Here is a 26,135-nt window from a genome sequence, read left to right as displayed (position 1 = left end):
TGATTTGGTCTGACTGATATGCAGACACTTGCATAACCCAAGCATATAAATTCTAATCAGAGCATAGAGGTAAAACCTCAGTCAAAAGATGTACTGGCAGGCCATTTAAATAGTCTCTCTCATAAATAGACTTATTGTTCAAACTGATGGAATGACCTCTCCTGTCACATATTCAGGGAGAAGGGTAGGAAGAGGGTTTCTAAAATTGTCCCAATCCTATCAGCACAAGAAAAGAAATGTGGATGGACCAACACCACAGTCCAGGACCAGAGCAGCCGGGTGATGACAAACAGCACAGTGATGCCCAGGACAGCCGTAATGCACCTGGTCTTTGGAACTGAGGTCTCAGACATAGCCCGTGAGAGCCAGAGCGAGGAGGGAGCTTCAGAGCGGGCTGTGTACACCATGAGGAGAGGACACTGGTGGAAAGATAGGGGTGAGAGCTGTACAGAATAGATAGAAATAGCACAGAAAGGGATAGGTTGCTTCTGCGCAAAGTGCTGAATGAACTCCAGACAGAGGAGCAGAAAGAGTGTGTGAGAACAATGGAAAGAAGGGGAGAGCAGGCGACAGACGCATGAGGAGGCTGCACCTCTGTACGCAGAAGACACCCCAAGAAGAGGAGGAGAGCATGGGATTGAGCGACTGAAACCTCGAAAAGGGATTAGAAAGAAGCCACCGTGGGCTCCCTCCTCCCCTATTCAAACACAAAACAAAGCCCATTGTCTCCGTTAATGTGTAATCAGTTTTCCGCTGCTGTGTGTGCAGCTCAAACTCTGCGCTAGAAAAACAAGCGGGTGCATGCAGAAAATGAGAAAGGCGCTCGTCTCCCAAACCCACCACTAATCTCAACAAGGGTGGTGGGAGGGGCTGCAATGTCTCATGCTCTGGACGGGAACATTATTAGTATGAAAATTATAATAAAAATGGGGATTGGTTAACTCCGTAGCGACTGAAGTGTTGGAAAGCACTTATATTTTAGACAGAACATCCCACACGGCCGTGTAGAGAGAGATGAAGATGGCTGTGAGTGCTGGCAGGGTTCTGGAGTGCCAGAGAAGACACCCCTGCACCATGCCTAAACAAAGCCCTGTGCCTCTGCCGGCAGCCCCAGCACACGCCGGTCCTAATGTCTCTTCTGCTTTGATAGAAAAACAAAACAAGCAGGCGTGTTCAGAAAATAAGAAAGGCGTGCGACATCCTGAAGCTGTTGCCATTCTTAACTTGAGGGAGACCGGGGCTGCAAAGCCTCTTGTTCTCAACGGGAACAGTATTGCTAAGAACATTTTAATAAACAGTAATGGAGCGACTAAACGCACGAGCACTAGTATTACAGCCAGAAACCAACAAAAACAATAGTGCACCAAAACTAACACAAATGTCCAGAAGAGAAAGAATACATGTGAAAGGGCCAGTAGCCATGGGCAGAGACTAAAACACAAAAGGCAGGTCAATTGGGGCGGATTCACCACCCAAAAGAACCAGATTTTAAAAGGCACATAGACATGAATGAAAAGAGAGGGACATGCCGAAAGCCTGTACAGTAGATACAGCATGACTTGAAGAGAGAGTGCATGCGCTGCCTAGGCAAGGCCTAAAGAGGTAGCTGTGGGAGTAGGGGCCAGCTGTTGTAATTTATTTTTAAATCTTTCCTAACATAGAAGAAGTAATACATTCAACGTTGTTCCCCTAGTTGATTCATGTTACAGAAAATGATTCAGCGACCTCTTATTTTTTGCTTGACCAGTATTTTGCCGAATGCTTACAACTTTGTACCATTCTTAGATTTGACATGCATGGCACTTTCACCATTCGTGGCTAGCATTTTGTATTTTATAATTACTTTAACTGAGCCTGTCTTCTTCAGCTATTGGCTTTTGATGGGGAACTTTTGCTCAAATGCTTTCGTCATTGTATTTCAGTTTTTGGACCACTGTATGGAGTACTTTTGTGCCACTGTTTTTCTTTTGGCTGTTTCAGTATGTATTTGAGTCTCCATTGGAATGCATGAGTGACTATTTTTCACTCTGTGAGCATCCCGGAAGCACTGGAGAGCAAGCACTGACAAAAGCTTCTAAAGATTGATGAGATCAAAGGGTTCCCTTATTTTTTGTAGCAACTTTCTTTAAAAAGCGTTGTCAGTACCTGATCCACAATGCTGCTGTACCACTCTCCAACTGATTTTAAACATGGTGACCATCTTAGAGCGGTATTCTAAATGCGCTTGTATTGTTTACCGTAAGGCCATGGCCCCCTGTTTTTAATCAATCTGTAAGTGTCACATAGCTCTGTGAGCAGGGACTCTTGAAAGTTGTCTGATAAAAAAGATGCTACAGAAAAGGTGGGAACCTTTTTTTGTCTATCATTCATTTTAAATATGTTTGTATCCCAGCTGACCAACAAGAATTAGCAAATCCAATAACATGAACTACCCATTGAATTTGCAATGCATGTTTCAGTTAAATGAAAAGCTGTTTTTATACTTCCCAAAACACCCAGAGAGAGACCCTCATGGTCTGTTTTATACTGTCTCTTGTTAGTTAGTGTAGTTTGAAAAGGTTGATGCAGATTTATATTTATGTGGGGTTTTTTTTAACCACGTAGCTGAATAGATGGACTTCTTTTTGCCACTGGATTCGGTAAAGTTTATTTTCTAGAAAAAAAATAATTGCAACATTATAGTCTATATATAGAATATACTGATGTTGAATTATACGCTCATTTTGTGATGATTACATGTGGTGATTGCCATTTTCATTTGAATGTGTATTTTATTCCAACAGGGCCTTTTAGATGATCATATGGATGTGATAGATTTCTTGATTGACCAGCCTAATGTAGTCCCCCGTATAAATTCTGCAATTCTTGGCACAGAGAGGACCTTCTTAAATTTCATACCCAGAGCAGGTAAAAGAAATACTACCCGTTTGTATTTTGTTTATAAAGGCAACAATAGGCAGCATGTTGAATTATTGCTGACGGAGCGCACTAATACATATTTGTTTTTACTTATTTATTTTTTACTGCTTCCCGTTTGAAAACTCTCATTGTCACATTAAAAGAACAGGCTGTGACATTTTTCTTTGGATTACACATCCCTTTATTGTAAGTCTTTTTTATTACACTGGAAAAGACTGGCTATATGATTTAATTATCAATTAACACACAGGACATTCATGAAAAAGAGAGGCGGGGCATGCAGATGAGTGCACATTTTGCAGTTAACTGTCATGGTCACTGAGTTCCATTAATGATGTTCATGCAGAAAAATGTGCATTCCATGCCCTCAAGCATCCCTTCTACACTACAATGTTATTTCTGGTATTACTTCCAATTCAAGTTATGCAACATTTACCATGTTCATAACATTAACCCTTCCATTATGATGTGGCAACTTTTACGGATGTCAATAAAATTACAGCATATGCAAACTATATACCATGCCATTACACAGCGATGTAAGGGCTGCAGACCACAGGATATCTATGGACGTCATGTATGCCCATAATTTATTTTATAGTGCCACTAAGCAGAAGTGGGCCATAAGAAAATCGAGTTATTTTGTGTTTAGAAGGATCATTGAGACAGTTCAGAAGGGTTGTAGGAGAATAGCTTAAAAAAGTTGACTTGCAGACGGAGGGTTATTTTATGTTCTGTTATTTAAATTTTCTAAAATGTGTCAAGAACAGAGCTGACTAATGAGTTGTGGATGCCTTTAGTTGGTCTAGAAACTTGATCATATTTGTAAGCAAAATCATTTTCATTGCTGGAACAATGGGTATGCCTATGTAGTTAATCCCTTGCACAGTTAATGCTACATAAAAGAAATGTCCTGATAGGGACTTACTTCTAGCCGTAGATACCTCATTTTTTTATATTCCCTAGGTGTCAGAATGGATCCGTAAACTTTTTTGTAGTACCTCTGCGTGCCGGAAGGTAGCTCCGTGGACCTCTGCACTGACACCGTTCCACTCCAGAAATTACATGCGGGCCTGTATAGGTGCCACTCGCAATGTGCTGACATCAGTTTATGTCTTTCTGCGCCATCAGACATGGATCCGGAACTCCCTATCTCGTCTCTGAGAGACACTTAACATTGATATTTAACACAAATAGTCTGTAGTGGGCAATGGATGTCCCTTCTAAAATGACAGGTCTTAAGCCCTGTAGTGACTGTCACAAACAAATGTGTGTGATGGATCACCATCAGGGGTACCTATGGTGCCTGAGTTCAAGCTACAGCTCCAAAACCTGAAGCAGCTGCTCAGCAATGAACCCAAAGGCTGACAGCAAATGTGACGCGAAACTTTACGTTGCCAAGCATGAGGTTCCTCACCGGGACTGTTTCATGTTACGCTCTGCGTCCAAGGTTTGATCTTGTTCTAGATTCGACGGAGCCACTACATATGTCAGTCTTCGTTGCACTCCAAGCCCTCAGGTAAGTGTAAGGAATACAAGAAATCAAATCCAGATTTTACTCCCTCACTCCACTCTCATTCACCTGAATAGGTGCAGTGGTGGCGCCACCTTTCTTGCTCTTGAAATCTGCTGCCGATCCCGCAGCTGGTTCTAGCACAACCAGAGTTTCCTAGGCAGTCAGCCATGCTGCATCAGTTTGAGGAGTTCCGTGTAACCATGCTCCTTCTCTTTAAATCTTTGCCGACTTCCTCTCGTGCACATTTGGGCCAGTAGGAGCTAAGAGGGCTTCCACCTAGAATAGTGCCAGTGCGTTCTCCCTCGGCTCCAGCTGGATTATCTGAGCCCGTCTTTCCTCCGGCTCTTGTTTGGACCTGGCTTCCAGAGCCATGACCCATGCCGTCCCTGGTCATGTCGATGCGAGATTCATTGCATAAGGAGGTGGTCCCAATTGTTCTCTGATGCGGAGTTGAAGATGATCTGACCTCGACCAATATCTCGTTCAAATCCCCCGGGGCATCGCTTCCTCCACTTGAATAGGCACAAGATTGGCAACACTCTCTGCATTCCCTTTTTTAGAACCGAATCGGATAATGACTTTGACCCGGGAGCTCAGTTCGCTCAATCCTACAAGGATGACAGCTGCTACAAGGACTTAAAGATAGTCTTTTTTTTCCCCTGGACCAGTCACCTACAAATCTGCTTCCAACATAGTGGTGATGTGCAGGGCCACTTCTACCATTAGGCAAGACTAGGCAACCGCCTAGGGTGGCAAAAGGAGGGGGCGGCAAAAAACATGAGTTTAGGAATCGGAACGGCCTTCGACCTCGAAAGTGCATTGGGTAACGCCTTGCTCCTTCTACAACTTGACCTGACATTAAGTCACGTTCGGGCGCCATGGGCGGGGGCCATGCATGCGCGGCCGGTGGAGGCAGAGAGTTCCCGTCTGAGGCCCAGCAGGTCCCGGGGGAGGCCGCGGTGCGATCCGGGTCGGCCAAGAGCCAGGTAGTTTATAAGTGTATTTTTTAACTAAGTACCCTTGTTAAGGGAAGACCCGGAACGATCATGGCGCAGCCAGACAAGATGTTTTTTGAGAATGTTTTGGGCTCCGGTTAAGCCATTGCAATGCTGACCAGCGGAGGGGATGCCTAAGGTAAGCGGCTCGCATGGAGATGGTGGGGGTGTCAGGCGAGGGACGTGATCTAGCGCTGGGTGGAGGTTAGACTGGGGACTCTGCATTTGGAGACTGCTGCCTGTCTTGTTCTCCCCCTGGGAAAATAAGCTCACCAACTTCTGTGGCACCCAGCTCATGAACGGCATCCATGGGGCGCGAGGGATGTTACGTGCATAGCATGCTCCGCTGAAAGGCGATGACTAACGAATTACATAGAGGAAGTGCAGCTCATGAAAAAAACTAATGGCTGTGCGAAACGTTGGTGCATAAGCACTCAGCGGATGAGAAGAGATGTTATGTTATCTCTCGCCGGGATTAACTGAGTCCCATATGTAAATTGCTAGGTACTAGAAGGAGTGCGGAAGATGCAAGGATTTTACGCACTAGTACTTCATCTACCATCTCAAAAGCTGTTGCAAAATATCTGGGGTGAATGTGGGCAATAAGGCTGAAATCAATACCTGTGTGCAATGCTTATGTAATCTGTGATTAGTCAGTATGTTGAACAAGTATTGTAAATGTGTCCCAACCATCCAAATTCATCCAGATTTTCTTTAGCTCGGGCCTAAACCACCAAAGATGAAGCTGTTCTTACTGGGTTCCTACGAATCAGAATTTTGTGCAAGTTTTATCATTTGTAAATATGGAGTTTTTTTATGATAAGGTTTTTCTCTATTGAAAATGCTATATGCGACCAATATTCAACTTATCTTCCCCAAACAGGATTGCTTTATAATCTGTGAATGAAATTTTGATGTATATTTATGGGATAATTTTTGTAATGTGCTTTTATGACTACATGTTGAATAAAGCTTGTTTGGATTGGATTGGTTATCTCTGTACGGCAAAGTTGTGACGTAATGTAACATTTGAATAGCATACAGAGGAGAGGAAATGCAGGATGATGGTGCTCCCCATCGTTTATAAACAGTTCATAGGTGTGAATGATATAAATTCAGACTTAGGGGTGTGTGGCTAGAGTTTCTTGTGGAGAGTAATAGATACTCGTACTTCGCCTTTGGTGTGGGATAATTCATTCGCTTTCTCTGTTTGGGGGTGTCTACTCTACTTAGCTTGTTTTTGCACCTACAAGCTAAGTCTGTGCCTATAGACCCGCGCCCAGGCTTTAGCCTGTGTTTAGGAATACTTAGCCCGTCTGTGCCTGTGGTTGGGGGGGGCACTAGTCAAAACTTTTCTTAATATAAATGACACCTGTTAGACTTGGGGGTCTCTAGTTGGCACAGGTATACACTTGTGACAAATAGGGACCCTCTCCTCTAGTCAGGGTAAGGGGGTACACTCCTAAAATAACCCCTGCTCACCCCCTTGGTAGCTTGGCACGAGCAGACAGGCTTATCTCAGAGGCAGTGTGTAAAGCATTTGTGAACACATACAGTAACCAAGTGACAACACTACAGATGGACACCACACAGGTTTTATATCAAAAATAAGTATTCTTTATATAGATTTACCACAAGACCATTAAACGACAAAAACACACAATACTGTTACTTTAGATGGTAGAAGTTTGCTTAGTTCTCTTAAGTTCTTAAATGCGACACTTTAAGTCAATGTACCTTTTAGATGCGACACGCAGGGCAACTAAAGTGTTGCAACGATGTTGATGCGATGAAGTTTTTGGTGCAAAGAAATAAAGACGTGAAGATCTTCCAGATGCAGCACGCTTCTCCGATGTTGCGAGAAGACTCGACTCGATGCGTCACCTGCAGCGGCGACACCCTTTACGTGATGCGACGACAGCGGCCTTGCCAGCGACACTTTATTTCCGACGTTTGTGAGACGCTTCGGCTCAATGCGATGTTGCAGCGGCGACACCCCTTTACGCGATGCGACGACAGCAGCTCCGACGGCGGCACGCTTCTCCGTGGATGCGAGGCGCTTTTCTTGATGCGGTGCAATGTGACAACTACGATGGCTGCTATGGCGACAAGCTTCTTCCTCGATGCGAGACTCTTCTCTTGATGCGGTGCAATGCGTCCGCTACGATGGCTGCGATGGCGACACGCTTCTTCGGCGTTGTGAGACACTTCCTGGATGATGCGAGACGCTTCCGCTCAATGCAATGCTGCAGCGGTGACACACTTTACGAGATGCGACGACAAAAGCTCCGACGGCGGCACGCTTCTCCTTCTTGAGTCGCGCTTCCAGCTCCTTGCGACACGCAGTCCCTCAGAAGGCCCAACAACAGCAGCAGGCACTTCCAAAGAACTCTGGGGAGCTGGGGGGTGAAGTCTGTTGTTCCTGAGACTTCAGCAGGAGGCAAGCTCTTTTCCAAGCCCTTGGTGATCCTTCACAAGTTGAGCAAAAGTACACACAAAGTTCCTTTCTCCTCTCTTTGGCAGTAAGGCAACCACTGCAGGCCAATCCCCCAGTTTCAGGGATAGTTTCCTCCTCAGCTTCTTCTGGTTCCTCCCACAGCAGAGGTTCTTCTTGTTTTCCCAAAGTGATCTAAGTTCTTGGGATCAGGGTCCCACTATTTATATTTTCCAACAAAAAAGACCCAATCTATTTAGTACAGAACTACTTTGTACACTGTGTAAAGAAGGAATTGAGAAGTATCAAATTAACCTCTTCAAAATCACCCCCCACCATCTAGACTTGTGAGGTGGGTTCCCAATTTACCAGAGTCTGTACTGATTTAAAAATTGCAAGAATCCTGGACCAATGTAGCAGTCACTCTGTTAAAAAAAATCAATATGTGAAAAAAACCAGTTTAATCACAGGGATATACAACCCACACCGTGAATATCAGTGAGAAAATATGTGCAGAGCAAAGTAGCACCTCACGTGCGCAACACCACAGCGGGCTGACACTGGTTAGATCATCACCAGTACTGCCACGTTTCTCATCATAGGTTACTACCTTGCTCAAAAAAACTGGGTAAATCTACCAGAAAAAAATAATAATAATCAAAAAGGTGAAAATATGTGAACATCACACACCATAGTCCCGAATTAAAATTTTATTCTTAGCTCATGGGTCAATTCAAAGATAAAAAGTGCTGTATTTTAACAGACAGAAAGCCAGTAAGCCGACATGTTTCATTGCCTTACTCTTACGGCAATTTCTTCAGGGCAACAGGACTTCATTCACCTTATCAGCACACTTGCAATGAACTATTTGTGACTGCAAAAAACAGAAGAAAAGGGGGGTTCTTGCCATTATGCACTGAGCGGCAAAACAGAATCTCTCATGGTCAATACTCTTCCATTCATACATGTGTAAAAAACAACCACTTAGGTTATCGTTACCCGTTGTCAGCCAAGGTTTTTAATACCAGCTCAACAGCGTGTCAAACAGGCACTGTGAATTTTGCAGTGATCCTGTATTTCACAAGCCCTCTTGTACTTTGGGCATTCTGTGGAGAAATTGACTCGAATCAGAAACCAACCATTTAACAAATGTGTCAAAGAACATATAAAACAATCAATGGCACGGGGAGCGTTTCACATTTTAACATCCCCATTGTTCATCAGTCATAGAGGCTAGAAGTATTTAAGCCGATCTCAACTTCATGTCCCATATCTATTTAGGGATGTAATCGTACAAATTACACTGTCTGACACTGTCCCAGAGCATCTTATCGGACACTCTATCCCAAAGCAATGTTCTACACCGAATCACTGGCCACAGCTCACACCTAGGTACATAATCGCCATATATATAAATGTACCCATTCCTGCATCATTCCCCACCCGTACGTCTCACTGCAAAACACTCGCGTCCCGAGCTTCGTCTCAGCCGCATCGGGATCCCTGCGCGTCCATCTAATATACACGCTGGTTTCCGATTGGCAACGTTTGGCACTTGAAAATGTTGAATAAAGAATCATAGCGCAAACATGCTGTCTCCGTGGTGATGTAGTAAAGAGGAAGACCTATGACATAAGGTTTTGGATTATGATGGACAAACTGGTTAAAATTACGCAATTTTGGAGGAAGTGTTTCAGGAAGGATTTCCTTTTTTGCAGTGCGACAGTTGGGCGCAAGAGAAAAGTGCCCTTTGCGAGAGTTGTTACTTTCTAAAAGTGGCATTTTCAAACACAGAATGTTAAAACCAACTTTACTAAAAGATGTATTTTATCATCCTGAGTTCAGGCATACTAAATTCGAATTTCTACCATGTTCTCTGAGTCAGTTAGGATTATAAAATGTAATAACCAAACTGCCCATTATGGCCTATGGAGAACAGATAGCCTTGCAATAGTGAAAAACGAAAATGGCTGTAATTCACTATTGGAACATGCCTCACACACCAGGGCATGTCCTACCTTATCCTTACAATGCACCCTGCCCGTGGTCCTCCCATAGGGGTGTCTGATATGGAGGAAAGGGAAGGTTTAGGGACTGGCATGTGGGTGCACTTGCCCAGTCGGCATGACAGTACCAGACTGCACGCAGGCTCTGCAATGGCAGACCTTAGACACATGTTTACAGGCTGCTTCTGTGGGTGGCACAACCAGTGCTGCAAGCCCACCAGCAGTGTTTGAATTACAAGCCCTGGGCACTCCTGGTGCATGGTACTAGGGTCTGACAGGTAAACCAAACCAACCAATCATGGGATCACAAATGCTACATTAATTTACAATAGGGAGCACTTGCATTGTGGCACTGGACAGCAGTGGCACAGTGCCCTGAGCAGCTTACACCAGCAAAAATACGTGAGGCACAACGAAAAAATGGAAGGGTGACTCACGCCAATGTGCCAGGTCTAACAACACCTTATCAGAATAAACCTTGGCTGGAGGATATATGCTTAGATATAGCCCCGTGGCGTAATGCAAAACAATGTCTCCCCCTGAAGAATGTGGTGAAGGGCCACTGCACCGAGATTCCCATATCTCACAGATATTCATTGGTGTTGTCTCTAAAGGGGACCCAAGGAGGTCGAGCCCCCTCCCTCAACTGTGCCCCCTCCCCCGCTTGGAGGGGCCTGCGTTATGCCCCTGGTGCCCATTTGTTTGGATCACAACTTACTATATAACCCGTGTTAGAGTGGCTCCCTGAGTCTATTCTTCAGGACATTGACATGGTTTAATTCTCTCACAGGTGGCCCGTGTGTGTTAATGTGTGTATATGTGGTTGTATCTGTAGTTGTGAATGTACACGCGTCTGACTGGTGCGGAGGTGTGTGTGCATACTTGTGCATCAAATTGTCCCTAATGTAGCTAGTGTGAAGCCAGGTACTGCAGCAACAGTACTCTATTGCTGTGGGCCCAGAGCGATGATCCAGGTTTAAACCTTCTCTAATCTCAGTTCCTTCGTTAATCGGATCCACCGACCAGAGCCGTAGCCTCCATTAGTGCAGCAGGAACATTGGCGCCGGGGTTCAGAGGCCCTCTATAGACACCCAAACACACACACATGATCTCCCTATCTAAACACACGCATTCAAACGCAACCACACACAAACTCCCTATAGACATCCAAGCACACACGACTCACCACAGAGACACCTAAGCAAATCACACACACACAACCTTTCTGTAGACACCTAAGCACACATTCACACAGACACACCCGTAAAACACACGCACACCCCACACATACACAAACTCTTTTCCAGACACCGAAGCCCACACACGCGCACACACAATGACACACTGGTCCAAATTGCAAATAAAGCAAAAGAGAGGGGGCGGCATTTTTCAATTCTCGCCTAGGGCAGCAAAACACCTAGAACCAGACCTGGTAGGGTAGCTGAAGTTCTTTACCACCAGCTCTTCACCTTGGAGATGAATGTTTTGACTGAGGTCCTTCGATCAGTTGCGACATCTTTGAAGCCTCTTCTTCCTTTCAGGAAAGTGCTGACGGATATCTTATTGGAGGCTTGGCCTTAACCATGCTCCGGGCCACTAGTCAATTGACAAATTGCTAGGCGCCATCCCCCAAGTTCAGGTAACCCAGCTTTTCTTTCGTAGCTCACCTTACCCAAAAGCCTGGTGGTGCAGGCTCCCACCAGCTGCTCTAATGCCAACACATTTCCCACCACTCCCCCTGATAGGGAATCTAAATGAGTGGAAACATTCTGCGTTCCACCAGCTTGGCCCTCCACTCTATTAATGTCAGCTGTTTGTTTTGACGCTACTTCCACGCCCTTTGGGATTCAGTGGCACAAGTCCTCCTTGGTGTGTCCGAAGACCTTCGCCGTGTGCTCTCTCAGGTAATTCAAGATGTTTGTGATGCAGCCAAGTTTGTGATTCATTGTCATTTGAACACTAGGCAGGTCATAAACACTGGCGATGCCATTTGCTGCCGTGCGTGCCTGTGATCGACTAAGTTCTCCAGCGATTTCCAGTCCTCCTTGAAGGACATGCCCTTTGACGCCTATTGGGGTACAAAGCTGATTCTGCTCTCAAGCTTTTTAAGAAAAGTGGGGCTACCTTTTGCTCTCTAGGCCTTTCCATCCTACCTCGGCAATTTGCTTTCGTGCCTTTACCCTGGGAAAGAGAGTCCAGGGCGTTTAAGCTATGATCCCAATCTTACAGCCCTTGTCCTGGATTTCCGTGAGGGCAACTCTGAGGCTGCTGGGACTGATGGCCTGCTGTACCCTACTAGTTGAGCAAGCCACATAGCATATGTGAGGTTTGCAGTGGGATCTGAAGTCTCAGTGGGCCCAACATCAAGTGGCCGTCTCTAACCAAATTCAGATTTCAGAGGTGATTGGGAAACGTCGCTAGTGCTGGATGCAGGACTGATATTGGGTCTCCATTTCCCACCCAGAACTGAGAGTGGGGGCTAATGCATTGCTTTTGGTTTAAGGTCCTATCTAGGAGAACTGGAGATCATAGGCCTGGTATGTTGCAGAGTCCTGGCTCAACGTCAACCTTTTGGAGCTAGGGACCATCCGTTAGGCATTGAAAGCCTTTCTTCTGTCCATCAAGGGAAATCTGGTACAGGTACTTATGGACAACACCACCAACACATGGTACTATAACAGACAGGGTGGGGTAGGCTTTCAAACCTTGTGCCAGAAGGTCTGGCGCCTCATGAAATGGCAGAACCTTCAAGGACCTTCCCTGGTGGTGAACCATCTGTCAGGATCATAGAACGCCAGGGTGTATGAACTCAGCCGTCAGCGGCTAGCGGATCACGAATGGCAATTACACCCAGAGATGGACCAAAGATCTCTTCTGTGAATCCCTTTTCACTTTGTCATGCCCCATTGGGTCCTTAATCTGGTCCTGAATTTCTGATATGCACTTCATTTGAGCCATTTCACATTTGTCATTTACGGCTCCTTACTATTAAGATAGTGTTCCTCATCGCCATCACCTCAGCATGGCGTGAGAATGAGCTTCATTATCTTTGTGTCAGTTCACCATACACTTCCTTCTTCCCAGACAAACCGGTTCTGCGAATTCGGGCATCCTTCCTGCTGAAAGTTGTGACACTGTTCCACACCGGTTAAACCATCACCTTACTGGCATTTTATGCTTTGCCTTACCCATCTAAGGAAGAGGAGCGGCTCCATTTCTTGGCCCAAGAGCGCTGAGCTTCTACATAGATCAAACCAAAGACCATCATGTGGATAATCAGCTCTTGTGGAGTGTAAAACGGTAAGTTTATTCAGAAGAGAATCACGTCCCGCTAGATCGTGTTCTGCATTAAGATCTGCTACACATTGACTAATGCAAAAAGAACACATGATGGATGGAATGCTGAACAAATCAAACATTTACTTCCCAGTCACAGTTCTGGATTAAATCCATCTTTTTTTTTGCTTGCCACACAGGTCCAGTTTGGACACAGCCATATGCAAATCAGTCTTGACCCTGCTCTCCATTGGAACATTCCAGCCCGAACTGCCAGGCCAGGTCCTTCTTGGACCAGAAACAAGAATCCTATGATCAGTTTTGGGGTATCACCCCTCATCAGCCAGGCTAGCTTGAATCTTGTGGTATAGCGAGCACTGGACTCACTTCTGGGCAAACCCTCCAAACTTAGAGAAACAAACGCAAACAGATAATGGACAGAATGCTGAACAAAACAAACATTCACCCCAAATTACGGATCTGGGTTAAATTCATGTGTTTTTTGCTCACTACGCCATTCCAGTTTGGACCCAGCCATATGCAAATCAGTCTTGACCCTGCTACCCAAGGGAACAGTCCAGCCCGAACTGCCAGGCCAGGTCCTCTCTGGACCAGAAACAAGCATCCTGGGACCTGTTTCAGGGTATTACCCCTCATCAGCCGGGCTAGCTTGGCTAAAAAGCAGCCTCTAGATGGACTGCATGCTCATTCTACCAGGGCTAAAGATTCCACTTATTTGCTCGCTTTTAGACCCGGCCCTTTTTGCAGATTTATCTCAAAACTTTTTGCCTTTTACCTCTTATTTTTCTGACCCTGTTTTTGTTGGAAATAGGACTCAGGGCACTTTACCACTGCTGATCAGTGCTAAAGTGCATATGCTCTCTGTGTAAATTGTGATTATGATTGGTTATTAATCATTGGTAAGTCACTAATAAAGTGCACTGAGTGTGCCACGGCCCGTAAATCAAATGCTACAAGTGAGCTTGCAGCATTGGTTGTGCCACCCATATGAGTAGCCCTGTCTATGCATCTCATACCTGTCACAGCAGGTTCTGCGTGTGCAGTTGTAAACTGCCATGTTGACCTGGCAAGTGCACTCACTTGCCAGGCCCAAACCTTCTCCTTTCTTACAGGTAAGGCACCCTTAAGTTAGGTCCAAGGTACCACCATGGGCACGGTGCAGTGTATGTGAAAGGTAGGATATGTACTGATGTGTTTTACATGTCCTGATTGTGAAATACTGTGTATTTTCTTTTTCATGATTGAAAGGCTGTCTGTCCCATAGGCTATCATTGGAGCTGCACTGTAACATTCTACATGTGTAACTTTCAATTGGGACAAGATCGAGAATTTAAGTTTAGGCTCTCCGAACTCAGAATTTAATAACACATCTTTTAGTAAAGGTGGTTTTTAAATTATGTGTTTGAAAATGCCACTTTTAGAACGTGGGCATTTTCATGTTTAAACATCCTGTGTGCCTCTGCTTGTTTGTGTATTCACCGTATGATTTAGGAGTGACAGGAGCTGTGGATGTGCATTCACACTAGATAGTCACAAGGGGAGTTGAGGTATGCCCTGCCTTTCCTGGTTGACTCCTAGCCAGGCCGAATAGACCTTTCTGAATTTAGAGTGATGGGAGGAGCACCTGAATAGGCTGTGTCTGCTCTGCACAATGCAGTCTCCACCTCCTGTACTGAAGCTGGATCAGGGAGGACAGAACTGTTTTTACTGAGTCAGAGACTCTTGCAACAAAGACTTCAATGACAAAATGGGGTATAAATATTAGACCTGGAACCCCAGAACTTTAGATCACTTTTGGAATCAAGAGGAACCTCTACCGAGGAGAAGAGCTGAAGAGCTGTAAGGAAGAGTACTACACGTTTGCTGTGAGTTGCTTTGCTGGGTTGGCCTGCAGTTGCTGCTTCTGCTAAGGAGAGGACAAATATTGGAACTTTGCTGTGAACCTGCTTGAGAAGAATCTCCAAGGGCTTGTGTTTGACTTCCTCCTGTTCTGAAGTCTCAAGGACACAAAGACTTCAAAACCACCGACCTTGAACCCCACTGCTGGGAGTTCTGACCCGACAGGAGGTGCCTGTTCAAGTTCTGGGTCTCTGAAGGTTGTGCCTGTTTCTGGGAGCTGAAAAAGCATGAAGAAACCAAGAAACATTTGACGTATCACCCTTCTAGCGTCTGTTTTTCCGATGCAAACACAAGGAGATGATGGACAGAGCCCTGAGACTTTTCAGACACTCACCCCCAGTCTCAGATCTGGGTTGAATCCATCATCGCTCTTTAGATCGGTCCAGCCCAAACTTCCAAGCTAGGTCTTCCCTGGACCGAAAACAAGCATTCTAGGACTGGTTTCGGGGTAACAACCCTCATCAGCCAGGCTAGCTTCAATCTAGTAGCAAAGTGAGCAAGGGACCCAAGTCTGGGCATACCCTGCCAACTTAGGGCAAACAAAGCAAACACAAGAAGATGATGGACGGAGCGTGGAAACTTTTCAGACACTCACCCCCAGTCACAGAGATGGGTTGAATTCATCATCGTTCTTTAGCTCACTTCGCCACCCCAGTTCAGACCCAGCCATATGCAAATCAATCTTGGCCCTATTCCTCGTGGGAACAGTCCAGCCTGAACTGCCAAACCAGGTCTTCCCTGGACCGGAAAAAAGCATCCTGGGACCGGTTTCGGGGTAACATCCCTCATCAGCCAGGCTAGCTTGAATCCAGTGGCAAAGTGAGCAAAAGACCCACATCTGGGCATACCCTGCCAAATTAGGGTAAACAAAGCAAACACAAGGAGATGATGGATGGAGCACTGAAGCTTTTCAGACACTCCCCCTTAGTCACAGATCTGGGTTGAACCCATCATCGTTCTTTAGCTCACTTCGCCACCCCAGTTCAGACCCAGCCATATGCAAATCAGTCTTTACCCTGTTTCCCATGGGAACAATCCAGCGTGAACTGCCAAACCAGGTCTTCCCTGGACCGGAAACAAGCATCCTGGGACCGGCAAGTTTTCCGACGCATCCTTCGCAGACCAGAACCATCTTAGAATCGAAGCATCACTTCCCTCTACAGTCCGGATTCAACGCATCACTTCTGTGTGCAGCAGAACTGTTGCATCACCTCCGCAAGGACTCAGGAACTGGCATGTCTATGTTTTTTCCATTCTCTGCGGCTGGCCTTGTGAATTTTGATGCACTTGAGGTACTTTGTGTAAAAGTCACACATCTATAGTTTTCTATGGACAGAATTGCATGAAACCTTTTAAAAATCATATTTTTTATTGTTTATGTTGGATTGTCGTCGTTTTGGTCTTGTTTGGTTTAGATAAAGATACTTTATTTTTCTAAACTGGGGTGGTGTCCATTTGTAGTTGTTTTTTCACTGTGTTACTGTGTGTCTGGTTGCAAATACTTTACACATTGCCATTGATATAAGCCTGTCTGGTTGTGCCAAGCTACCAAGGGGGTGAGCAGGGATTATCTAAAGTGCGTAACTCCCTTATCCTGACTAGATGTAAGGTTCCCTACTTGGAGAAGGTGCAAACCTCTGCCAACTACAGACCCCCATTTCTAACATTGGCACACAGGGTTACTGTCCTAAATATTTGCCAGCCATCTATGCGGGCATCCCTCCATTCATTCACAGAGCACTATTGCCTGGACAGTCAGTTTTGAAGAAACAAGCATTTTACCCATACGGTCCTACAGGACTTTCTGGTTTTTCTATTCACAGACCCCCCTACAAATAGGTATTGCTTTGGCTACTATTCAAAAGGTGAGAAGTCTGCAGCTAGAAGTGTCTATCAGAAGAATGAGCTACTTACCTTTGGTAACGCTTTGTAGAGACTCTGCCTAGCTGAAGGTTGCTCACAACCCTGCCATCCTCCCCGTTCTGTGATTGTACTCTATCCATTAATAAGATCCTAAGTCTAGGAACCTTGCCTCGGTGTACCAAATTGCCTTTAAGGCTTTGCGTCTTGTGGCTCGGACAATTTTGAAAGCAACTGACGTCAGCGTGTGAGTGATACCTATATAGGTCCTTTATGTCATTCCAGAGCGGAAATACTTCAGTGCAGAGCCTCACTACTTTACTTTTCAGCATACAGAGGTCCTGTTAAGATGTTTCCAAATGCATTCTGACACTTGGGACATTTTCAAAAGGCGAGGAATCTTTGGCTAGGTAGTCTCTACCAGAAAGAGCGTTACAAAAGGTAAGCGACTTGTTCATTAAGTAGACAAAACTGAGTGGAATAGCTAATTATTATTTCTTTTGTTGATAACCAGAGAATCCTTCTAATTTGTCTATGATTGAGATTAAATGTCCACATATCGCAGTTGTTTTGCATCTGCTGCTTGAATTAACAGAATAACAGAGTAGACCAACAATTAGGTTATACCCTGCTTACTTTTGTCACAGGGAGCTGGGATAACCAGTCTTAACATAGCATCCACAAATGCCTTCTGGGCAGCGTATCAATTTTAAATGTGTTACCAATTCCATATTTAAGAGAGCATAAACAACGATTTAAAAAAAAAATATATATATATATATACATGTAGTAATTCATTGTATATTAGGTTCTTATGAACTGTTACTATCACACTATTGTATTGATATTTTTACTTTCTAATTTACTTTGACATGAATGAGACTATTAATTTGTATTTATTGAGACTTTTAATGTGTATTTATTGCTATGGTATATGAGTAATTTATCCAAAATAAACATCCTTAATTCATTTATTCAAACCAAATGCAGTGATAACCATCGATTTGCCCTCACTGTACTGTTCAGTGCATAGCGTTATCCATTTCAATATTTCTTATGTTTTCCGTTTTCAAATTATTATATTTCAAATAATTTTCAAATAGATGTTTCTTTTGTAACAGTTTATTTGGTGTGATGTAAAGTGCGCTTATACCTTTTGCTGCAGTAGCGTTAAACAGAACAACGTTAGTGGGTTGTTCTAAGGATTTTTCCTTGATCTTCTTTGATGCTGGTGCTAACATTGAGGTTTACAGCCTTGGGTCTCCTTACACTGAGCTGCCATGTGACACCATCAGCCTCTCCTGGCTTCTTCAGCAACAGTTTCTATGCTTTGAGTGTGACCCCACAGGACCCTCACAAGGGAAGGGCCTTACCGCGCTTCTTGTCCCTAAGCCCTGCACATTTTGAGGCTCTGCTCTCCTGTTACATGTTTTTAAATATTAGAAGGCATCATCTGCTCCCTCTTGAGGCAGACAACATGACAACACCATTAGGAGGCACCAAGTACGGTGTTTTGCCTTTCCCCTGAGTCCATGTCTTCTCAATTCTGAACAGCTCCTTCGATCAGACACCTACCAGAAGTCCAGCAAAAATGTTGGCTCGTAGCCCCAGAAAAGATTCTGACATGCGTGGTGAGCCCATACAAGCCCCAAAATACAAAAGTATGGAGTAGAAGGAGGTGTTGTACATGGCATGTGGCCACTCTATAGATGTCACCTCATAGGACTTCTCAAACTTTCTCAAAAAGTGGAGGATTGAACCCTTGGCTTTCTGTCGCTCTTCTTCTGGCAAAGAGAAACTTGTTGTTTCCTACTATTTGGTAATGGGCACTAAGTAGCTGAGTTACTACAGGAAGAAACGTTTTGAGTTGATACGAAGCCAGGTTGACGAGGCATCCCGGATTTGCCGGGACAGTCCCTGTTACCATCAGTTGTCCCATCAGATTTCGGCATATTTGGTTCATGTCCTGGTTTTAAGAGACCGGCAAGTGAAAACAGTGGGAGGCACTTTTTTAGTGTTCCAAAGCAGGGCTGGTTAGCAGCTGTTATAAGTAAACACTTTTATTACCGGTATGATGCTGGTTTTAAAAATTACATTTTATTTATTTACTTGGTGCCCCTTCTGGTTTCTATGTTGATAAGGGCTGTTATGCTTTGCCACTTCGCTGATGTAAAATTGTAGTCCTTCCTCCATTTTTACGAAATGCCCCGGTTTTTGGCTCACAAGATCTGGTCACCTTATACAAAGCACTTGAGATTACCTTTGGCTCTTTAAAACGCTACATTGTATTTCATACATTGCACATAACCTGTTAATGGCCATCTCTGCCTGTCATGATAATGCTTTGAAAAGCATTGACTAATTGTCTTTGAGCTCACAAGTTGGGTGTTTGCTTTTATCCCCATTGCAGCTGCCATTGATGTGAGTGACGTCTCCACATTCTCTTACTTGGATGCACAAGACAAGAGCTCCGTAATTGCCGACAGTATGAAATATCTCACAAGAAAGGGTAATTCGCTTTTATCTTTATAATTTGTTGTTCCGTTGCTATGCAGCACTAATTGGCGCGATTGTTCTCTTTTCGCAGTTGCACAATGTCGATTAAATAGAAGCAGCTTGTAATAATTATGCTAACTCTGAGAAGCAGTTGACTTCTCCTCAGGTCAAAACCGATAAAGCAGCTCAGGTAATTAGTATTAATGAAGACAAACGCATTCTTTCAAAACATAACTAAAAATGAGTGAACGAGTGAAAGGGCAAGTATTTCTCCGTTGTCGTTGCTCGCAACTATGGCAGAAGAATGCGCTTATTTAGCTCATATGATTGACTAGGGCCACCATCTTTAACCCTGTAGCTTCTGTGGCTTCCTCCAACCCCCCACACCCCCCCATCCCTTTTAATGGCGATTAAGTTTTTTATGTTTGGGGCTTTTCTCCCGTTTGCCATCACAACTTATTTTGTGTAAACAAAAAAGCTATACAGGCAAATCTGCATCTTTTTTTGGCACTTGTTATATATCGAATGGTACTCAGGGAATTGGATTACCCAGGAGGAAACCATGAAAATAGCCACATAAAAAGCAGGCTGGATTTTTTTTCCAAAATGTGAAAAATGTGCAGTACATGAAAGCATGGGCATTTATATATGTGTGTATATATATATATATTCCAAAACAAAGGGTGCCCCGATGAAGACATCACACCCGAAGGAGTTATCACACACCACTGCCAGCAGCAACATTATTAGCTTTCCCCACACCTCCATTCCAAAGTCGCCAGACGCGTTTCAAGCAATGTGTTTGCTCTTCATCAGTGGCTCAAACAAAGACACGGAGACAGCGGTGTTCAGTGGAAATGGCAATTTATTCAAAGTCCCGCCCAAATGCGCGCATGGCATCCTGGTAAGTGTAGTCCATAGAATGGTTGCTCAAACGTAATCAAATCTTTCATCAACCCCAGTGGGTACCGCGTACTCCGTGAAATAATCTACCCAAGTGGGAACGTAAATCCAATGTTTCTCCCCGTGTGAGTGGAAGGGAGTCGGGAAGTAGCTGTCCTGTTCCCAATAGTATCCCGGCATTGAGGCCTCCTTCGCTCCACACAGTGCCCGCGATTGCGAGCACCTGGCAGTGGTGTGTGATAAATCCTTCGGGTGTGATGTCTTCATCGGGGCACCCTTTGATTTGGAATAATTTTGCGGCTAGACCGGCCGCGAAGATGTCCCGCCGCTTGCAAGGCTGATCCGAGGTGCTCGCAATCGCGGGCACTGTGTGGAGCGAAGGAGGCCTCAATGCCGGGATGCTATTGGGAACAGGACAGCTACTTCCCGACTCACTTCCACCCACATGGGGAGAAACATTGTATTTACGTTCCCACTTGGGGAGATTATTTCACGGAGTACGCAGTACCCACTGGGGTTGATGAAGGATCTGATTAAGTATGGGCAACCATTCCCTGGACTACACTTACTAGGATGCCATGCGCCCATTTGGGCGGGACTTTGAATAAATTGCCATTTCCACTGAACACCGCTGTCTCCGCGTCTTTGTTTGAGCCACCGATGAAGAGCAAACACATTGCTTGAAATGCGTCTGGCAGCTTTGGAATGGAGGTGTGGGGAAAGCTATTACTGTGTGTGATAACTCTTTCGGGTATGATGCCTTCATCAGGGCCCTTTGATATATATATATATATATTTTTTTTTTTTGCTTTTTTTTTTTACCCACTGGCAGTCGCCAGTAGGTCGTTATAGTTAGGACCTATTTTCCATAGGAAGTCCGCAACATTCTATTTGGAATAACGTTGGCGCCGATTGACGAATCTTCGCGAAATTTTCCAAACTTTTGGCCAGCTCTGGTCCGCTCCTAGCCTGAAAATTTCACGGTGATTCGTCAAGCGGGGGGCGAGAAAAAAGGGGGGTCCCAAAAGGCGTTTTCCCCATGCATTTTCCCATAGGACCTGTTGACGCAGCTACAGCCCGAACTGCTGAACGGAATTACACCAAATTTGGCAAAGAGGTAGTCCTCAGTTCAGACTCGTGCCTTTTGCTTAAATGGTGTAAATCCGTTCAGTAGTTCCTGAGAAAATTAGAGTTAAAAAGATAGATATATCTGGGCGGAGCCTAACCACACATCTCATCGTGAGATCTGATTGGCTGTCAGTACTTCATCCAAGAAGTGTTGGCAGCCATCTTGGGACCAATATACATGATAGCACCTCATTAAAAAGCATTGCAGTTAATAGAAGGTTTTAAGACTTTAGTTACATTATAAATCATTTGTTGATGGTACCATACTCATTTTAGGAATTGTGGTGTGTTCTTATGTGATTTTACCATGTGAAAAAGCCTTTTGCTGTGATATCATGAATCATGTTTGAGAGAAAAATATTTTCTCATGCTTTTCCCACAGAGGTTTGGAAAGTGATCTATAAGCTAAACTGAGAGCATATTTTCTGTAAATTCACATTATCTTTCTCAGTCATGTGGGGATGAAGTCTGACATTCTCAGTAAAACATGTACATCCAACAAGGGCAGAGACTGTCAGTTGATTCCTTTGTGTTCTACGGCAGCTTCCCAGAGTGTTCTAAAGAATAACTAGAGCGCTAACAGTCCTACTTATGACAAACATATTGCACACCTGAAGCCATCTTGATTGGAATAAAGTGGTAACTCTTAAAACATTTAATTTAGAAAGGAACAAAATGAGGGGGTTCATTTTGCCATAGAAAGTATGATTAGTGCTGAAGAAAGAAAAATTAGGGCACATTTTGAGTGACTTCTCAAATCCTCTTCTATTTCATTAAACAATTCTGACATGCAGACTGAAACATGCACTTTCAATACCAGCAGCAGACTTCCCTGGTGAGCAGTAGCTTTACTACAGTGATCTAATAAGCAACTAGAGTGCTAACATTCTGAATTAATGGCAAATGTGTGACACATCAGAATGCCTTCTTGATGGCATCAAAGTAAAAAACTGAAAGTATTTCCTACTGAGTAGACTGTAGTAAATGAGGAAATTAGGAAACTTCATAACAAATAAGTCTCCCAAAATGGCCACCAGAGACAAAAGAGCCCAAATGTAGCCCAAATATCACCCAGATGTAGCCCAAGTATAGCACAATGACAGAATGTCCCAAAGTGTTCTAACGAACAACTAGAGCGCTAACAGTCTTACTTATGCCAAAAGTATGGCACACCTGAAGCCATCTTGATTGGAATAAAGTGGTAACACTTAAAACATTAAATTTACTAAGGAACAAAATGAGGGGGTTCATTTTGCCATAGTAATTAAGATTAGTAGTGCAGAAAGAAAAATTAGGGCACATTTTGACTTCTCAAATCCTCTTCTATTTCATAAAAAAATTCTGACATGCAGACTGAAACATGCACTTTGAATACCAGCAGCAGACTTCCCTGGTGAGCAGTAGCTTTACTACAGTGATCTAATGAGCAACTAGAGTGCTAACATTCTGAATTTATGGCAAATGTGTGACACATCTGAATGCCTTCTTGATGGAACCAAAATAAAAAACTGAAAGTATTTCCTACTGAGGAGACTGCAGTAAATGAGGAAATTAGGAAACATCATAACAAATAAATCTCCCAGGATGGCCACCAGAGACAAAAGAGCCCAAATGTAGCCCAAATATCACCCAGATGTAGCCCAAGTATAGCCCAATGACAGATGTGTGCAAAACACTTATTTTTTGTGTATTTACAGTTTTATATAGTGCAGACTTGTCAGGTATTGGAGTGCTTTACATGAACATTGGTTACATCACACAAGATCAAATTCATTTTGGTTGTAGACATGGGGAGATTAAGTGATTTGACCAGAATCACAGAATGTTGAGCTGAAGCAGAAACTCCAACCTGGTTCCCCAGTTGCAAAGTCTGCAGCTCTGGAAGTAACACCACATCCGCTACCCTAGGTGCAACATTTAATCAAGTGGTCAACTGGATAAAAAAAACATAAAGATTACAAATAATTTAAAAGTTCTTTGTCGCTATTTGAAAACTCAGAAAATGTGTCCTCATTTTAGTTTTTTAGAGCACTAACCATAATTTTGATGCAAATAAGACCCTCTCATATATGTAATTTCTAAAGGAAATGCTCTAGGTATTACAGTTTTGATTACATCAAGGTGACGTCAGGCGTTCCACACAGTGAGTCGGGAAGTAGCTGTCCTGTTCCCAAATATAGAATGTTAGCAATCTAGTTGTTCATTGGGATACTGTTGAGAGGCAGAGGCCAGGGGCACGGACTCTGAAAATTGAAGGCAGGTAGGAGAGTGCAGAGGCAACAATTTGGCCACACTGGGCAGGCAGTAAGGGCAGTGGCAGCACAACAGACTATGGAGGGCAGTGGAAAGGGGGGAAGGGGCTACAAAGCAACAATACATGACTGGCAAGAGAAGCTGTGGCAATATAATAGACCATTGTGGGCAGAAGGAAGAGGCAGTGGTAGTACAACCATACATGCCAACAGACCCGTTTCAGCGAGGAAACGTCCAATATTTTTAAGATCAAATGGGCTTTATTTTTTCTGTCTCCTGTCTACAATCTCCTCTTTTTCAATGCAACTCAAAGGGGAAAATCAATACCCCAGTTTTTTTTCAAAATCTCCCTCTTACCAAGTTCTAAAGGTTCGCAAGTATGGTACATTGGATCATGGTAGGCAGGAGGAATTGGGGTAGGGACATGGACTCGGATAACAGAGGACAGGAGGGACATGGAAAGGTGCACCAAACTGACCCTACAGGGCAGGCATCAGGGTTTGTAGCAACACAATACACCACACCGGGCATGCAGGATGGGAGTGCAGCACAACAATCCATAGAAAGCAATAGGGAGGGGACAGGACCATGCACATGGACAACAGAGAACAGAGGGGAAAGAGGCAATGGTAGCTAGCTGACCACAATGGACAGACAGGAGAGAAAGCTGCAGCATAACAGACCATAAAGGGCAGCAGGGACGGATCAGGGGCATTGCAATGGAACAGACAAGCCAGGAGGGAGGAAATAGGGGTCAGCACATGGAAACCGAGGGCTTGGGGCAAGGGGGCAGGGCAGGAGCAGCAAGATGATCATGGAGGTCAGGCGGGATGGGCACTAGAAACAAGACACACCATGGAGAGCAACAATGAGACTATGATGGCATACACACAGACCATGGAGGGAAGGTGGGAGGGGGTCAGGGGCAGCTAGCTGACCACACAGGGAAGGTGGGAGGGGCCATGGCAGCACAGAAGACCATGCATGGCAAGCAGGAGGGTTAGTGGCAGCACAGTGGCTATGATGGGCAAGAAGGAGGGTGCAGGGGCATGCACAAAGGACCATGGAGGATAGAAGGGAGGGTCAGGACATGGGCACAGACACGAGAGTTCAGGGGAAGGGGCCTCACAACAGACCGCGTGGGGCAGGCAGGAGGAGCAGTTGCAGCACAACAGACCAGGGAGGGCAGAAGGGTGTGGCAGTAAAATGGACCATGGAGGACAGGAGGAAGGGGATAGGGGCATGGCATGTAGACAGGCAGGGTGGAGGTGGCAGGGACAGGTTACAGTCATCTGACAATGCTAGGCAGGTGGGAGGGGAGTGGCAGCTCAACAGAACACTCAGAGTAAATAGGAGTGGCAGGTCCATGGAACATGGTGGGCCAAAAGGATGGAGCAGGGGCATGCACAAATACATCGGAGGGCAGGGGGGAAGGAGAATAGGGGCAGCAAGCTAAGCACAGAGGCTAAGCAGGAGGTCAATGATGGGCCATAGAATTGGGCAATGGAGGGCAGGAGGAGTGGACTGGTACATCATGCTAAATGGAGGGCAGTGGCAGCACATCAGACCATGCATGGCAAGAGGGAGGAGGCTAGTCCATGGATTTAGACAATAGAGGATAGGGAGGAGGTGGATGGGGCAGCAAGCTAACTGTTCAGAGAAGGTGGGTATTAGGAACTTTATTGTTTTTAAAATGTGTGTCTGCGAACTACTTAAAATATGAACAAGTATGCAGCATAATCTCACTTTTATTCAGGAAGAAGAGGACGTTTGTGACTGTGACTCCGGGCTCACTTGGCAGAAACACCCCCTGACCCTCCACCCCCCATCGCAAAATGTAATGCCCATGAAAAGGGTAGGTGGACGCAGTGTTATATAAAACATAGTCCTGAAAGCACGATTGAAAATGAAAACTAGATATAGTATATGGTATAAACTATGCACCAAAAAGTGTGATATAAGATGAACCGGGCCGTGAAATATAATATGCAATACATTGTGCGCAATGACAGATTCATTGGAGAGCGCGAGATAGCACAGGCACTAGCACGTGCTATGCGATATGCGCCTTAGAGTGTAATATGCACAGGGCAGTGTTGTGTAACCTAACTAGTCTCTAAAGTTGTAATATAAAATATGTGCTGGGGAGTGTAACGTTGCATATGCACTGTGACAAAGATATGGTCCCAGATTGTAATATGTATGGCAAAGCGCTGTGCGTTATAACATAGGCATCGAGGAAGGCACGTTAGATGGGGCAATATAACCCATGCGAAGGCAAGTGTGGCATGACATATTCACGGGGTGGTGTTACAGTGCACATGGGCTAGAGAGTGTCATAGCATACGCACTAGCTGGTGGAATACAACACAGGTGTGTGGCACTCGGTGGGCACTGGTGGGTGTAACACAGCATTGGGCTCAGCCAGG

General features: G+C 44.7%; 1 protein-coding gene across 2 annotated transcripts in view; it reads left to right on the top strand.

Moving 5' to 3' along the window:
- The window catches only part of UGGT2 (UDP-glucose glycoprotein glucosyltransferase 2), a 1,472,699-nt gene that overhangs the window by 767,157 nt on the left and 679,407 nt on the right, over positions 1 to 26,135 (top strand). For both annotated transcript variants that reach the window (XM_085622547.1, XM_085622546.1), the window contains 2 exons: positions 2,784 to 2,907; positions 19,337 to 19,435. In XM_085622547.1, coding sequence (XP_085478673.1) covers positions 2,784 to 2,907; positions 19,337 to 19,435 — 223 coding nt within the window. The remainder of the gene's footprint in view (positions 1 to 2,783; positions 2,908 to 19,336; positions 19,436 to 26,135) is intronic.

This window comes from Triturus cristatus, chromosome 8, assembly GCF_964204655.1.
Source record: "Triturus cristatus chromosome 8, aTriCri1.1, whole genome shotgun sequence".
NCBI lineage: Eukaryota > Metazoa > Chordata > Amphibia > Caudata > Salamandridae > Triturus > Triturus cristatus.
Note: the sequence above shows the minus strand (reverse complement) of the source record. Positions and strands in the feature narration are given on the sequence as shown.